Here is a 15,128-nt window from a genome sequence, read left to right as displayed (position 1 = left end):
ACTGTAAATGCAATATGAAAAGCAGGATATGTTTTTAAATTAAGCTGGTTTTCCAAGCATTGTGTAATCATTTCCATGTTTCTGCTGAATTACTAATTAGTTTAATGTTTAAACTGATTTCTTTTTCTAGTTTCCTGGTCTACGTTTGTGTGCACAAGTATGGGGTGGAGTGTGCGTATGGACACTGCACATATATATAAGCCCATGTGGTGGGCTGTGTGTGCAGTTCCTCCTGGTTTCATCTGGTCTCCTGCAGCGAGAGACCATCAGGCAGCATGACCTCACAGCGATGGATGCTGGCATTCTGCTTTGCACTGGCCTCAGGTACCATGCAATTATGAATATTATTTAATTCTTCTAAGCAGAAAAAAGTGACAAGGGAAAAGGATATTGCAAAATCAAAAAAAGGACCAAAAATTAATGAATTATAGCAGCATAAACGGCAAAACTTTTAACATTTGCCATATTCTATAAAATTATTTGTTGTTTTTTATGGTTATTTCCTCTAGGTTTTTTTTTTTAATCACATTTGGCAAACTGGAGTAGGAAATGTCATTTTCACTGAGGGGTGGAATAAAAAAAGTATATTTGCTGTACTTAAGTATAAATTTGAGGAACAGTATTTCAATTTCATGCTACTTTTTTATTTCTACTATACTATATGTTGTTGTTTTTACTCTAGTAACATTTATTTGACAGCTTTACTTACTATTACTTTACAAATTAATAATTTACGCACAAAACGTATGATGAAATGTTGTAGATTAAACCACCCACTAGTCCAATAATATAATTAGTCAATTAGTATAACACTGACTGGAGCTATTGTTCTCAATTATGAGTTACTTTTGATACTGTAAAGTAGAGTTACTGTAGCTAATAATACTTTTACATGTGTGACATTTTCAATGCACGACTTTTACTTAATTAAAAGTAAAAGTCTTAAATATATAAAAAATAATCAATTTTTACTACCACTGATGTGCATTATCTGTGCATTACATATCTAAATATTGTATCTGGTACAACAATAACAATCCCCGCTGTATCCATTTGTGTTTTTAATCATAATTCATGTTTACTTCCACCATGACGCTGTATTTCTCCTAGTTTTAGGCACAGGGGAATCAGTCACAACAACAGAAACTCAGAAATGTGAGTATAATTCAATCAATGTTGGATATTGATCAGTTCATTATACAGATATATGTACCGGTTATATTGTTTCAGTTTTTCTGAAACTTTAAATTTTCAATTTCATTGTTTCACTGTTTTGTTTTAATTCATCTGAAACATACTGATACATTACATTGTTTTATTGTTTCTTTTGTAAAATATTTTATTTTATTTGGTTTATTTTATTCTATAGTATTTTAGTCAATTTATTTTACTCATTGTTACTTGCTTTCTGGAGCTGGACACGAGCAAATTTTACTGTACGTTGTCATGTGTATGATTGTGGCAAATTAATGTGATTTGATTTAGATTTTTTTAGACTTGAAATAATAGTTGATCATGTGGCTTATTGATTTTAAAAATGGTACTTTTAAAAATTTTATCATATAACAGACTAGAAAAAATTGACATTGACATTTTAAACCCTAAATCCAACATAACAGCATAATTTAATTGATTTACTGCTTCATTATTGAGCCCAGTTATGTCTTCATTGTTGAGCATTAATCAGTGAATTGTGATCAGACACTTGCAGGACGTTTGGCAGTGGAGTCGTCCAGCCTTTCAACAGTTCAAGTTACCACGTCCGGTCCAACTGCCCGTTCACCCTCACACGCTTCACCCACAACCGGGTGGAATGTGATATCACCGTAAGGCGAGGTGACAACGGGCTGCTGGTCCAAGTCGAGATCATTATCAACAAAGTCAGGACTGTTGTGCAGAACGGAAACATCCTGGTGGAGAAGAAAAGGTTCGGGCCCAACCCTGACCCGCCCTGATATTGTTTCATTACAGGGAAACTGACATCAAGTAATGATTCATGCAAAGTTCGATCCAATCATACATGAGTGTTTTGTCAAACACAAATCATTCACTTAAATTGGCATTCACACTCAGCCACCAAGCCAGGTGGTTTTTATGCATTCTTAATGTCATCAATGTTAGTTGATCATTAGCTTTGACTCTGGGACACATTGCATTATTAATGGGTTGTCTCTCCGGGTTGAAACAAATGAAAACATACAAGTATTCTGCAAGGTGACTTACAGGCTGTATTTGGGGGGAGGTGGACACTAATCTTTAACCAGTATTATAATTTTTTCAAATCAAAGTGGATTAAGTGAGAAGACTTCCTGAAAGACCTGGTTTGTCTGAGAAAGAGGAAATATACAAACAGACATACACAAACGGTTTATTAAATTATTTTGTTTTTATTTGTCTTTAAAATCCACTGTGATAACTCCTGTTCTCTGCATCTGTATTGGTGGAGCGTAACTAAGTACATTTACTTAAGTACTGTACCTAAGTACACATTTAAGGGTACTAGTGAGTATTTTAATCTCAAGCCAAATTTTTACTTCCACTCCACTACAATTATTAGTTAACTTTAGTTACTAGTTCCTTTACAAATTATGATTTCTGCACTCAAAATATTAAAATGTGCAGCTGAAACAATTAGTAGATTGATCGATTGATAGAAAATTAATTGGCAACTACTTTGATAATCGTCCTTTTTCATGCAAAAACATTTCCTGTTTCCAGCTTCACAAATATGAGAATTTGCTGATTTCCTTATAATTATTTTAATTATTTTGATAGATTAAACTGATTTAAATGTTTCTGCATTGAGTACTTTTAATACTTTTAAGTACATTTTCCTGATTGTACTTTTACTTAAGTAACGTTTTCAACGCAGGACTTGTAACATAGTATTTTTATTGTGTGTTATTAGTACTTTTACTTGAGTAAATGATGTGAATACTTCCTCCACCTCTCTTGATACCTCTGTATGTTTATTTGTTAACAGTGTTTCCCTTCCGTACGACCACACCTACCAGCACATCTTTCAGTACGGCATCTACACTAAACTGAAGAGCTCGCTGCTTCCTCTGTCGGTCACCTGGCACAACCTACCTGGAGGAATAGACACTGTGTGGGTGAGTTAACACACACAAGAGCATAAACACAGACACACAAATACATGCACACCTCATGCATCATCCCACATCCTCACAGCTAGTTTGGTACTGCAGAGCTCGAAACTCAACCACTGAAGCTACTTTTTTTATAAACTTGTTGTTAAAGGTGGAGCTGGAGCAGGAGCTGTGCAACGACATGACTGGACTGTGTGGAAAACACAACGTCGCAGGTATGATGGTTAAATTACTGGAATTGATAGCAGTATTGTTGTAATATAGCAGTAATACCATTAGCAATTGTGGTTATAATAGCCTATAAATGAGTTTTATATGGAATTTGTAGCTTTTGTTAAGCTGTATGTGATGTTAAATTAAAACTAGAATTGCACTCGGAGAGCGCAGACCTCCGCCAAGCTGCCCGAGTACGATTGCCCCCCCCTCTCAGCTTGATGCAGCTTGCGCCATCATCCACGTGTATTTTTGTTTATGCTGAGATCAGCTGACCGCAGCGGAGCAAACAAAATAAAACTCACCTAAACTGTCATCGTTAATCTTTCTAACAATCACCAAGTGTGCTTTGGTCGAACTCAACTGTAATTTCACCTAGTTTAATGTGAAAAAATGCTGAATCTACAGGTGTCCCCCCACTCCCTCCACCCCTCGCTTTCTTTCTGCAGGCAGAAGGAAAGATGCAGGGTGACGTGTCATGAACGCATCATCAGTTACACTGCGCATGTCTTAAAGCCTGTGGTGTTAATGCACAGGCTGAGCGGAGTTATAAAAACACATTTTCGAAGCCGGATCATGATCCGGATCACCACCAAAATCGAATAGGTTGTTCATTGTGCCACACCCCACCCCTCCATAAAGTTTAATTCAAATCCATTGCGGACTTTTTGGAGTAATCCTGCAAACAGACAAACCAACAAACCAACGTCGGTGAAAACATAACCTCCCTCATAGGCCTTCGGGCTTGGCGGAGGTCATAAAAAGAAGAATTCATAAGTCAAGTGAAACCACAAGTGTAAAATGAATGAGTATTTGTAGTCATGATTATAATGTAGTTGATTATAAGAATGCTGCACACATTTTGTTCATGCAAACTTTGATATTTGCTTGCATACAGTTTGCTCTAAGAATGTACAATTTTCATGAAATCAGGCAACGGGCAGCAGTTGATTACGGAGAGCGTGCTCGCTGATGACACATGTCAAACCCGAGATCTTGACTCCGCTGTGAATCCAGTAAGTTAACTGCTGAAATGGCTGACTGTTGATGATTTAAAACACAACCATCAGAGTGGATGCTGATGATACTAGATTCCAGTCTGCTGTTGGTACTGTACTGCTCCTCTCTACGTTACTTTCTTTGGGTTTTTTCACTCATTGACCTCACTGGAAAGAGGGTTTGAATTATTTGACGCAACTGTCTCTTTAGTTATAAAGTAATGACTTTCAGTAATTCATGTTTTTGGGAGGCAATCCATTCAGCTGCGTTTAAACACACCTCAGTTTAATAATAATAAAGTTTATTACTTATTTTTATAGCACATTTCATACAAGAAATGCAGCACAAATAGCTTTACAATAAAGGAGCATATAATTTAAAATAATGTATGCAATAATGTAATGTAAAATTAATGTAAAATAAGATAAAAACACACTTAAAATAAAAAATACGATTGAATAGAATACAAAACATAAGGAGGAAAATAAAAAACACTGAATAATAATAATATTGAGATCAGCATCAAAGGGTCTCCATTATTTTCTATTCTGTTCTGTTCTTTTCTACGTCAGTGGTGGAGATTTGAAGTTATAAGACAAAGTCCACAAGGCCATACAATATGTCATGGATCCAGATGTTCAGGTGGTTTCTCTGATGATATTTGCAGGCATGCAGAATGTTCTTTTCCTACACCTTGGATTGTCTGCGAGACAGGACGCCTCATTACATGCAACTCTGTGAAGAGAACATTTACCTCTACGAAACAAGCGGATACATCGGCTGTGCTTTCTTCAAAGAAGTTGTCCGACAGTGTGGAAATGAAAGCTACGCCTGGAACGTATGGAGAACTTTAACTGAATGTGGTAGGTGCTCTTTAAAACTAGATTTTTAAAGTTCTTCAAATTATTTGGCTCAAATTTCATGTTTGAATTATGTGATTGTTTCTGTGGGTGAACGCAGCGGAGCCGACTTGTCCTGGAGACCTGGTTTATGTAGAACAGGGACCGCCCTTTCTTCCCAGCTGCTCCAACCCTTACCCCACATTCTCCAACCAGGAACTCACCAGCTCCTGTGTCTGCACAAAGGGTGAGAGAGCACAATCTGACGTTATGATGTAGCTCTTCACTTGTTGTTGCATTGCTTGTTTAGCCTACATGAGCCTAATATTAAAAGGTATATTAATTTGTGTTGTAGGTGAGGTGCTTAATGATCGCGCAGATGGCTTCCACTGTGTGAGTGTGTCCAGCTGCCCCTGTGTGTTTGCTGGCAAGAGCTACTCAACCGGGGACATACGCAGCACCAAGTGTCAGTCATGGTAATTCAATTCAGTTCAAACTTTATTTCAGAACCAGTGGGAAATAAGTGAATAAGTGAAGCCAATGCTGAAGTGCTTTAAACTCGTATTCTTTCTACTAGCCAGCAGGGGGCGACTCCTCTGGTTGCAAAAAGAAGTCTGATTGTATAGAAGTCTATGAGAAAATGAGCCTACCTCTCACTTGATTTATTACCTCAGTAAACATTGTAAATATGAGTTTATGGTCTCAATCACTAGTTTCAAGTCTTCTCCAATACAGCATGAGTCAAATAGACCATAAAGCAGGGGATGCTTTAGGCCGTGGCTACCTTGTGATTGACAGGTCGCTACCACGGTGTTGTCTGGTCTGGGAGTTGTCCGTGTTTTCGTCGTAGAACTTTAACCCTTTCACAGTGTGTTTTCAGTTCATGAAAGTTAATTGTAACATTTTGGTTGCCTAAAAATGTCTTATTCAGTGATTGGTTATACTTAGCTCCACCCTCTCATGTCACCTCTGGCGGCAAAAAAACAAGATTCATACGGGATCCTACGCTGTATAAAATTTGATTTTAGTAATTCCCAGATATGGATAAGTATTGAAAAAAGAAAAGAGACGTAAAGTTTTTAATTTAAGTTTTCATCCTCATGTGTCTTCTACAGTATGTGTGACAGCGGGAAATGGCGATGCTCTGAAAACCTCTGCCCCACCAGATGTCTAATTGAAGGGCAGTTTGTGACAACATTCGATGGCAAACAATTTGTCGTCCCTGGTAAATGCACGTATGTGGCTTCACAGGTGAATTTTTCCCCCAGTAGCTCAACATGTAACATTAACCCATGTTGTCTTTTTTATGATACTAACTGCTCTTTTAATTTTTAAGGGTCTCAACTGGACAATAACAATAGAGTTTTCTGCAAAGGCGCCCTCTCTGACAAAAGTTATTCTTCAGCTTTTTCAGGTACAAGCAGTCTTTGAGGGTTGAATTTTAAATGATATAATCTATAAAAAAAAATGTCACTGACTATAAATGCCCTTCTTTTTTTGAATTGGCAGGACTCGTATACATTCTCACACAACATGGTTAAATTAGGAGAAGAGGACATGACTGAACTTCATCAGTCTGGTAAAAAAAAATGGGAAGAACTGTCGTCCATTGCATCTATTGACTGGATCATAGATTTGAATATGTGATATGTCTTGTAGCCTTAGTTACCCACCCACCTAAACACTTACCAACTTCTGTCCCCTGTCAGATCATGCTCTGGTTTTCTGGCAGTCCTCCTTGTACGTCCAAGTCCACACATCCTTCGGTATGAAGATCCAAGTCCAGATGTCTCCTGAAATCCAGCTGTACATCACCCCACCCAGAAACCACACTGGCATGATCTCAGGTCAGGATGTCAGTCTACAAACGAGCCAACGTTTTGTTTTTATGAGCTCTCAAGACCAAAAAATAAAATACAAGAATACATGATCCAGTTTGTAATCAGAGTCGTTCTGTCTTTCAGGTCTTTGTGGCAACAGCAACAACGACACCACAGACGACTTCACCACCAGCAGCGGGATCATCGAGAACTCGGCTCAACCGTTCGCTCAGTCCTGGAGTGTTGGTGCTTGTCCTCGGAACATACCCCCCACCTGCATCAACACTGACAACGGTACTAATTAAGGATGGAACGTGCTTCTAAAATGTCGGAAATATGTGTATAGATTCATGCATCGTATTTTATTTGTCTGCCTGAATTCTACATATCAGGGATGAGAAGTTATTAAAAAAATTAAATAGAAAAAATAGACATACAATTATTATATTTTGATATTAAAATATTGGAATTTGCTCTATAGTTTGCTTGCTTCTCTGTCAAATACTTATTATTATTAATCAAATATTTTTATTGATTTCTTTTTCACTTTTAAGCAAACTTCATACACTTCATAAACATGACAAACACTTGACATCTAACATACTGGTACATGCTTTCATACCGTAGACTTATACACAGACAAAACCATTGTACTACGGGGGGGATAGGTAACTAAATAACTAAATAATAATACAAATAAATATAAAATGTATTTATAAAATTTAAAAATAGATAAATTAATTAATGAATGTATATATATATATATATTTACATAAACAAAAAAGTTCATAAATAAATTAGAAAATAATAATAAATAGGATAAAAAAACTAATGAAAATAAATATATATACAAATACTTAAACTACAAGGACAAACAAACATATTTCATTGTCTCAATATGTATTTTTGCAGAAATATATGCTGAGGAAATGTGCTCTGTGTTGAACAACCCAACTGGGATATTTGCTAAGTGCCATGATCACATCCCAACTGATCACTACCACACGGTAACACTTTTGCACCGTACTTAATAAGTTTTAGTGTTTTCAACAATTGACATATCAATGACTGACTCCTGTTAGCATAAAACAGATTGTTTTTGTTATTTCCAGGCTTGCATCCAAAGAACATGTAACTGTGGCAACAGTCCGCCTCAGTGCCTGTGTGTTGCTCTGGGCAGCTACGCCAAAGCCTGCGCCAGTCTGGGTGTTGTAATTGGTGACTGGAGGAAAGCTACCAACTGCAGTAAGTACAGCTTTGATAAATATACAATTTATTCTGTCTGTATCCTCCCACTTTACACAGTCCACTGAAAAGAGCCAATGTTCAACATAACAACTGGCTCCAAAAAGCCTAAATCAAATACATTCTGCTCCATTTATGAGATTGTTGTTTTTCACTTTTGTGATAATGATAAAAGGATGATTAAAAACCATTCAGACACCAGATGTTTATAACAGTAAATGTAAAGGCTTTATACAGATTATAGGTTGAATCAACTACCGTGTTACAACTGCCAAGAGTGTAAAATTATGTTCATAAGAATGTCACATATAGTAGTGTTAAAATCAGTGGTACATTAATGTTAATGTTGTGTCCCAGCTCTGACATGTCAGAACAACCAAAAATTCTCCTACAACATGCAAGCCTGCAACCACACATGCCGTTCCCTGTCTGGCTTCGACCTTACCTGTGGGCTGGACGACGCTCCCGTGGAGGGCTGTGGCTGTCCGGAGGGAACCCATCTGAACCAAGGATACATCTGCACCCGAAAGTCAGAGTGCGGTTGTCACTACCACGGCGGTATAACAGCCCCGGGATCTATTATTATCGAAGGACGAAAGTGGTGAGCTGATCATCTGAATATTTACAGTCAATTACAATGCTTAAAGGCATACTATGCAGGAATTGTCGTTTACTGTTTGTAAATACTATATTCAAAGTTGGCCCCTCCTGAAAGCCAACCCCCAGATTCACTCTCATTTGGAACAAGCTTTGTCAACGTCGCTATATTTACGTTTATTCGGCGGCGGCGGCGCTGTGTCCATCATTTTTGTAGCTTACTCATGGATGCGTGCTTGTGCGTGCATGGGGGCAACACACCCAGGGGAAGAAAATACAGGCAGAGGTCTTTGTGGATACAGACACAGCCAAACACTTCTAGTGGGTCATAAGTGATGATCTTCTATTTTAAGAAAATCCTGCACAGTATACCTTTTAAATACCATTTATGTCTGAGGCTTTTACCCACTGTCTACCCTAACCAAGTCTTCCCAAATGCTGTTATAGTGAGACTACACCTATGATGTAAACATACTGTATGTAGGCAAAATTGTTTTATATCTCAAACCAAAATATTGTGTTTATTGCAGCATCTGTGAGAATGGAGAACTGCACTGTTCTCCGGATTGTGGTAAATATATATTCTTCTATCAAAATCATCCTTTGTTACCTTTGCTCCATTGATTATTCAACTTCATTAATATGTTAAAAGTGGGAATTCACCCAGAGTTTTAACAATAAAAAAATGTAATGCTAGTTTCTGCAAAACAAAAGGAAAAAAATAAAAAATTAAATCTGTGAACTGTCTGGAATCTTATTAACGCAGGGTGCAAAAATGGGAAGGTTTGTTTTCATTGCTCCGAGTTCCCAGTTAACACGGCTCAGAAAACCTGTGACAGTCTCAGCAAACCAATGGTAGGTCAACAGATATTATGTTTCTATACATGACTTGCTTATTCATGAATTATTCTTCATTCTTCATTTGAAAGCAGTATCTGACTAATTACCCGTTAAAACTGTAAGCTTAATAATATGGCTATTTATTATTATTATTATTATTATTATTAGCATTAAATTGAGAGCAGCTGCTACTGAAATCTGTCATTTGATTTTTAAATTTTTTTACCGGTCACTTTGTCCAAATACAGGTTTCTTTTATTGTGATGGTTACAACATATTCTTTTGGTGTGATTTCCAGGTGACCAATATGACCTGTGAGAGTGGCTGCTACTGCCCACATGACCAGTATGAGGATCACCGTGGAAACTGTGTTCCTCTGGACAACTGCACCTGTGTGTACAGTGGCAAAGTATTCAGCGTGGGACAGCACGTCAAAACCAACTGCAAAACATGGTAACACCTGTTGCTTTCATAATTGTTCATTGCTATTAAAGCCAGAGGCTAAAAGGTTTACATCACTACTGTTACAGTATCTGTGGTCAGGGTCAGTGGCACTGCAGAGACGAGCCTTGCCCCGGGAAGTGTCAAGTTTACGGGAACGGACACTACCAGACCTTCGACTCCAAATGGTATCGCTTCGATGGACAATGCCAGTACATACTTGTAGAGGTGAGACATGAAGCACGAAAGCTTTGTAGGCCTCCAATGCATCGCCTTCAAAGGATACAGTACATCATCCAAATACTATAGGGAATTTTTTAAAATATATGCCCAGAGTTTGCCATATTTTTCATTTTAAATATGATCTTTTTACTTTAAGGATGACTGTGGAAATGGAAAGGGCACCTTCTCTGTCAGAGTGGAGAGCGTCCCCTGCTGTGACGAGGCGCTCACCTGCTCTCGCTCCATCATCCTCGACCTTCAGGTGGATTTCTGGGAGCTATTGTCCACATGTTTATTATCATTATCTTCATTATACTAATATTAATTCCGTTATTCACTTTTTTCCATCCCATTGCTTCACACACTAAAAATATTCTTATACCATGAGTTGTACCTGTGCTGTCCTAACAGGGCGAAGTCACCCTGACACTGAGCGACATGAAGGTGACCAGGCGCCACCACGAAGGCTGGACTCTGCAGCAAGATCCGCTTTACTCCACGCACACCGTGGGACTCTACATCATAATCTCAGTGCCGAGCAGAGGGATCACTCTCATCTGGGACAAACACACCCGGCTCACCATCGAGCTGCATGCGTACTGGAGGGTGAGTGATGAGGATTTGGAAATCTAGTTATTTATATATATCACTTGTCACACTTTGATCCTGAGCCTAAATTGCTTAATGTCTTCTTGCTTCCTCTCTCAACTTTGTACTGATTTATTTATTTAACCAGCTCAAGTCAACTTCGATTTAGATCAAAGCCTCTATGTGTTACTACTAGAAAAGACACTAACATTATATTTAAGCATTGATCATCACTAATAGATCCATCCTCCCTAAACATCAGCAGTTCCTTTCATTTTAAGTGTACTTGCTGAACTTTTTAATACATTTTAAAATTCATTTCACAACCATCTCTCCTGCAGAACCGAGTGTGCGGCCTCTGTGGCAATTTTGACTCCAATGAGATGAATGACCTTCAGATAAGTGGCTCAGCAGGTACATTTTCTTTTTGATTTTATGAAGATATGACGTTTAGTTTTGTCACAGTGGTCAAAATAACACCAAAACATTTTTTTTTTTTAGTGGAGTCCAGTCCTCTGGCATTTGGCAACAGCTGGAAAGCCGCCACAACTCCTTGCTCTGATGTGATCACTGAGATATTTCCATGTGAACGCAAATCCTACTGCTCAGCCTGGGCCCAGCGGCGCTGTATGATCCTTACAGGAGACACATTCAATGATTGCCACTTAAAAGTATGTATTTTACATATTTAGCATGACACCAACACCAGGGGTCAGGGGTTGGACTCCTGTGCAGGTCTTTAGTTGCTATAGCTTTGAAACCATATAATAAGTATATACAGTTATAGACCCCTCACAGAGAGCCCTTAGATGTGTTAGTAAAAGCTCTATTTTTGGATGTTCTACAGGTGGATCCAGATCCCTACTACCATGCCTGTGTGCAGGAGTCCTGCTCCTGTGAGTTTGAAGGGAAGTTCCTGGGCTTCTGCACAGCTGTGGCGGCCTACGCAGAGGCCTGCAGCGAACAGGATGTGTGTGTAAAATGGAGGACGCCTGATTTGTGTCGTAAGTTAAGACCCTTTTTTCCCCCCACCAACATTAATTTGACTCTTAAAGGAACAGTGTGCAACATTTAGGGGGATCTATTAGCAGAGATGGAATATAATATTAAGAAGTATGTTTTATGTATAATCAGCTGAAAATAAGAATCATTACCTTAGAATGAGCTGTTTATATCTACATATGGAGCGGGTCCTTCTTCACGGAGCTGGCCGCCATGTTTCTACAGTAGCCCAGAACAGACCAACCAAACACAGAAGGACATTCACGTTTTCACATTTCTTGCGTCAGCCACTGTAGTTCTCCTACACGCTTGACACACAGGAGAAGTTTCAGCTGGTTGTAATCTGCAACCTCACCACTAGATGCCGCCAGATCCTACACACTACACCTTTAAAGACATCTTTTTTTCAGATGGTAGCAGCAATGCGACATTTTAGAACAACTTCTAACTTAAACCCATAAAGAGAACATAGATTAGATCAGCACCAGTCAGTCGAGTGAAAGGAGATCGTCATGTAAGGAAGCATTTTAACAAAACAATTTTTTTTAGTGGGCTATGCTCAAAGTGCTAAAGATGCATCATCTCTTGTTCAAGTTTACTTTCATGCTAAAGAGTTGGTAATATGGAACATATAGTACATTAGAGACAATTTAAAGGTAAATATCCAAGTTTCATTTCACTGCTTGGTATTTCACGTACTTTATACACTTTATATAATGTTTTATCAATACTGGAATATTTCTTTGTCATTATGCAGGGACTGACACTGTGTAAGACACATAAATAAAGTAATCAATCAATATAGCCAACAATCCATATGATGAAAAGTGTGTCAATTATTATTGGATTTCTGCAAATCATAAACATAAACTCTATAAGTCTGTAACAACTTACCCTGTCATCATTTAAACCTTAGCGGTCTACTGTGACTACTACAACGAGCAGGGCCAGTGTAGCTGGCACTATGAAGCCTGCGGTGAGACGCTAACCTGCGGAAAAGACAACTACGTGACTCGCAAGCTGGAAGGTAAGCAGACTTTCTCAGTTTTATCCTAATGTAACTGCTAAACTTAATTCTTAATCATCAGTTAAATTTAGTGAAAATGAAAATTGAAAACAATGTTTTAATGTCTAATTCTGGCAGTATTGCAAGCAAACTTATTTAAACTGAATAAAACCCTCACAATTTAGATATCTATGAAATGGTTTTTTTTCTAGTCAATGTTTAGTACAAATCCATTTGCACCCATAAAATAAACATTATGTGTATTCTTGGAAAAGGCTGCTACCCCAGATGTTCAAAGGATGGTGCATACTATGATGAAAATACTGGTGAATGCACCAAATTGAGAAACTGCACCTGTTATTTTAATGACACTATCATTCAGCCTCGGGCATTGGTGATGATACAGTCTACTGAGTGGTAAGTTCAGCAATTCTTCACATATATAGACAGTATGTCTACATATGTATATGTTCAGCATAATCTGAAAAATTGTGCACATTTCATTAGTTGCTACATTGACAACTGGATATTTATGATTTTCTTATATTATCCTCCTCAGTCGCTGTGAAAATGGAACAATGAACTGTCGTGAGTATGAATTATATTCATGTACGACTACATTTACAAAATACCAGTTACAAAAAACTATTAGCTTTTTAAATATTTTAGATTAGAGTATATCTGCCTTCACAGAACCTGTTTTCAAAACACCAGACCTCTATTCCACCTCTGCTCCAACAGCACCTCCGCCCACTACTACACCTGCTCCTACATCAAGCCCTCCCACCACAGCTGCCTCAACCACCACTGAAACAACAGTGCTGTCTACTACCACTACACCAACAACCACAACTGCTTCAACTACCACCGAAACAACAATGCTTTCTACTACCACTACACCAACAACCACTGAAACGTTGTCAACAACCACCTCTACACCGATGACGACCATTCCCAATGTCTCAACTACCACAGAAAATTGGTCAACTGAGGTTTCCACCACCTCTACACCAACAACTACAACTACCTTAACTACGGCTGAAACATCGTCAACAGCGCCCCCTACCACCTCTACACCAATGACGACCATTCCAAATGTCTCAACTACTACTGAAAATTGGTCAACAGCGCTTTCCACCACCGCTACACCAACAAATACAACTTCCTTAACTACAGCTGAAACATCGTCAACAGCGCCCCCTTCCACCTCTACACCAATGACGACCACTATCAATGTCTCAACTACTACTGAAAATTGGTCAACATCGCTTTCCACCACCTCAACACCAACAACTACAACTACCTTAACTACGGCTGAAACATTGCCAACAGCGCCCCCTACCACCTCTACACCAATGACGACCATTACCAATGTCTCAACCAGTACTGAAAATTGGTCAACATCGCTTTCCACCACCTCAACACCAACAACTACAACTACCTTAACTACGGCTGAAACATTGCCAACAGCGCCCCCTACCACCTCTACACCAATGACGACCATTACCAATGTCTCAACTACTACTGAAAATTGGTCAACAGCGCTTTCCACCATCGCTACACCAACAAATACAACTTCCTTAACTACAGCTGAAACATCGTCAACAGCGCCCCCTTCCACCTCTACACCAATGACGACCACTATCAATGTCTCAACTACTACTGAAAATTGGTCAACATCGCTTTCCACCACCTCAACACCAACAACTACAACTACCTTAACTACGGCTGAAACATTGCCAACAGCGCCCCCTACCACCTCTACACCAATGACGACCATTACCAATGTCTCAACCAGTACTGAAAATTGGTCAACATCGCTTTCCACCACCTCAACACCAACAACTACAACTACCTTAACTACGGCTGAAACATTGCCAACAGCGCCCCCTACCACCTCTACACCAATGACGACCATTACCAATGTCTCAACTACTACTGAAAATTGGTCAACTATGCTTTCCACCACCTCTACACCAACAACTACAACTACCCCAGCTACATCTGCTACATCTGCTGAAACCTCAGGTCCAACTGAAGTAACCATGTCAGAAGCTCCAACTGAAACATTTACCTCTTCTACACATTCAACCACTCAACCCACTACCACCTTCTCAGAAGCAACAACGTCTCAGGGAGTGACGTCTAAATCCACGACGATGCCCCCAACAACATACACCACCGAGATGCCCACAAGTGAAGGATT

The 15,128-nt window shown here is 38.8% G+C and overlaps 1 protein-coding gene across 1 annotated transcript in view; it reads left to right on the top strand.

Moving 5' to 3' along the window:
- Positions 1 to 209: 209 nt before the first annotated feature.
- The window catches only part of LOC141762134 (mucin-6), a 51,230-nt gene continuing 36,311 nt past the window's right edge, over positions 210 to 15,128 (top strand). Inside the window, exons 1-27 of the mRNA XM_074626052.1 lie at positions 210 to 324; positions 1,111 to 1,155; positions 1,702 to 1,927; positions 2,984 to 3,113; positions 3,262 to 3,325; positions 4,257 to 4,339; positions 4,990 to 5,185; positions 5,283 to 5,408; positions 5,517 to 5,637; positions 6,277 to 6,412; positions 6,498 to 6,575; positions 6,671 to 6,740; positions 6,871 to 7,008; positions 7,126 to 7,275; positions 7,894 to 7,988; positions 8,094 to 8,226; positions 8,584 to 8,827; positions 9,354 to 9,394; positions 9,590 to 9,678; positions 9,962 to 10,116; positions 10,194 to 10,332; positions 10,484 to 10,588; positions 10,738 to 10,932; positions 11,256 to 11,328; positions 11,416 to 11,585; positions 11,762 to 11,918; positions 12,833 to 12,943. Coding sequence (XP_074482153.1) covers positions 276 to 324; positions 1,111 to 1,155; positions 1,702 to 1,927; positions 2,984 to 3,113; positions 3,262 to 3,325; positions 4,257 to 4,339; positions 4,990 to 5,185; positions 5,283 to 5,408; positions 5,517 to 5,637; positions 6,277 to 6,412; positions 6,498 to 6,575; positions 6,671 to 6,740; positions 6,871 to 7,008; positions 7,126 to 7,275; positions 7,894 to 7,988; positions 8,094 to 8,226; positions 8,584 to 8,827; positions 9,354 to 9,394; positions 9,590 to 9,678; positions 9,962 to 10,116; positions 10,194 to 10,332; positions 10,484 to 10,588; positions 10,738 to 10,932; positions 11,256 to 11,328; positions 11,416 to 11,585; positions 11,762 to 11,918; positions 12,833 to 12,943 — 3,319 coding nt within the window. The 5' untranslated portion in view covers positions 210 to 275. The remainder of the gene's footprint in view (positions 325 to 1,110; positions 1,156 to 1,701; positions 1,928 to 2,983; positions 3,114 to 3,261; positions 3,326 to 4,256; positions 4,340 to 4,989; positions 5,186 to 5,282; positions 5,409 to 5,516; positions 5,638 to 6,276; positions 6,413 to 6,497; positions 6,576 to 6,670; positions 6,741 to 6,870; positions 7,009 to 7,125; positions 7,276 to 7,893; positions 7,989 to 8,093; positions 8,227 to 8,583; positions 8,828 to 9,353; positions 9,395 to 9,589; positions 9,679 to 9,961; positions 10,117 to 10,193; positions 10,333 to 10,483; positions 10,589 to 10,737; positions 10,933 to 11,255; positions 11,329 to 11,415; positions 11,586 to 11,761; positions 11,919 to 12,832; positions 12,944 to 15,128) is intronic.

The sequence above is a fragment of the Sebastes fasciatus genome, chromosome 23 (genome assembly GCF_043250625.1).
Source record: "Sebastes fasciatus isolate fSebFas1 chromosome 23, fSebFas1.pri, whole genome shotgun sequence".
NCBI lineage: Eukaryota > Metazoa > Chordata > Actinopteri > Perciformes > Sebastidae > Sebastes > Sebastes fasciatus.
This window is presented reverse-complemented; position numbering and strand designations above follow the sequence as displayed.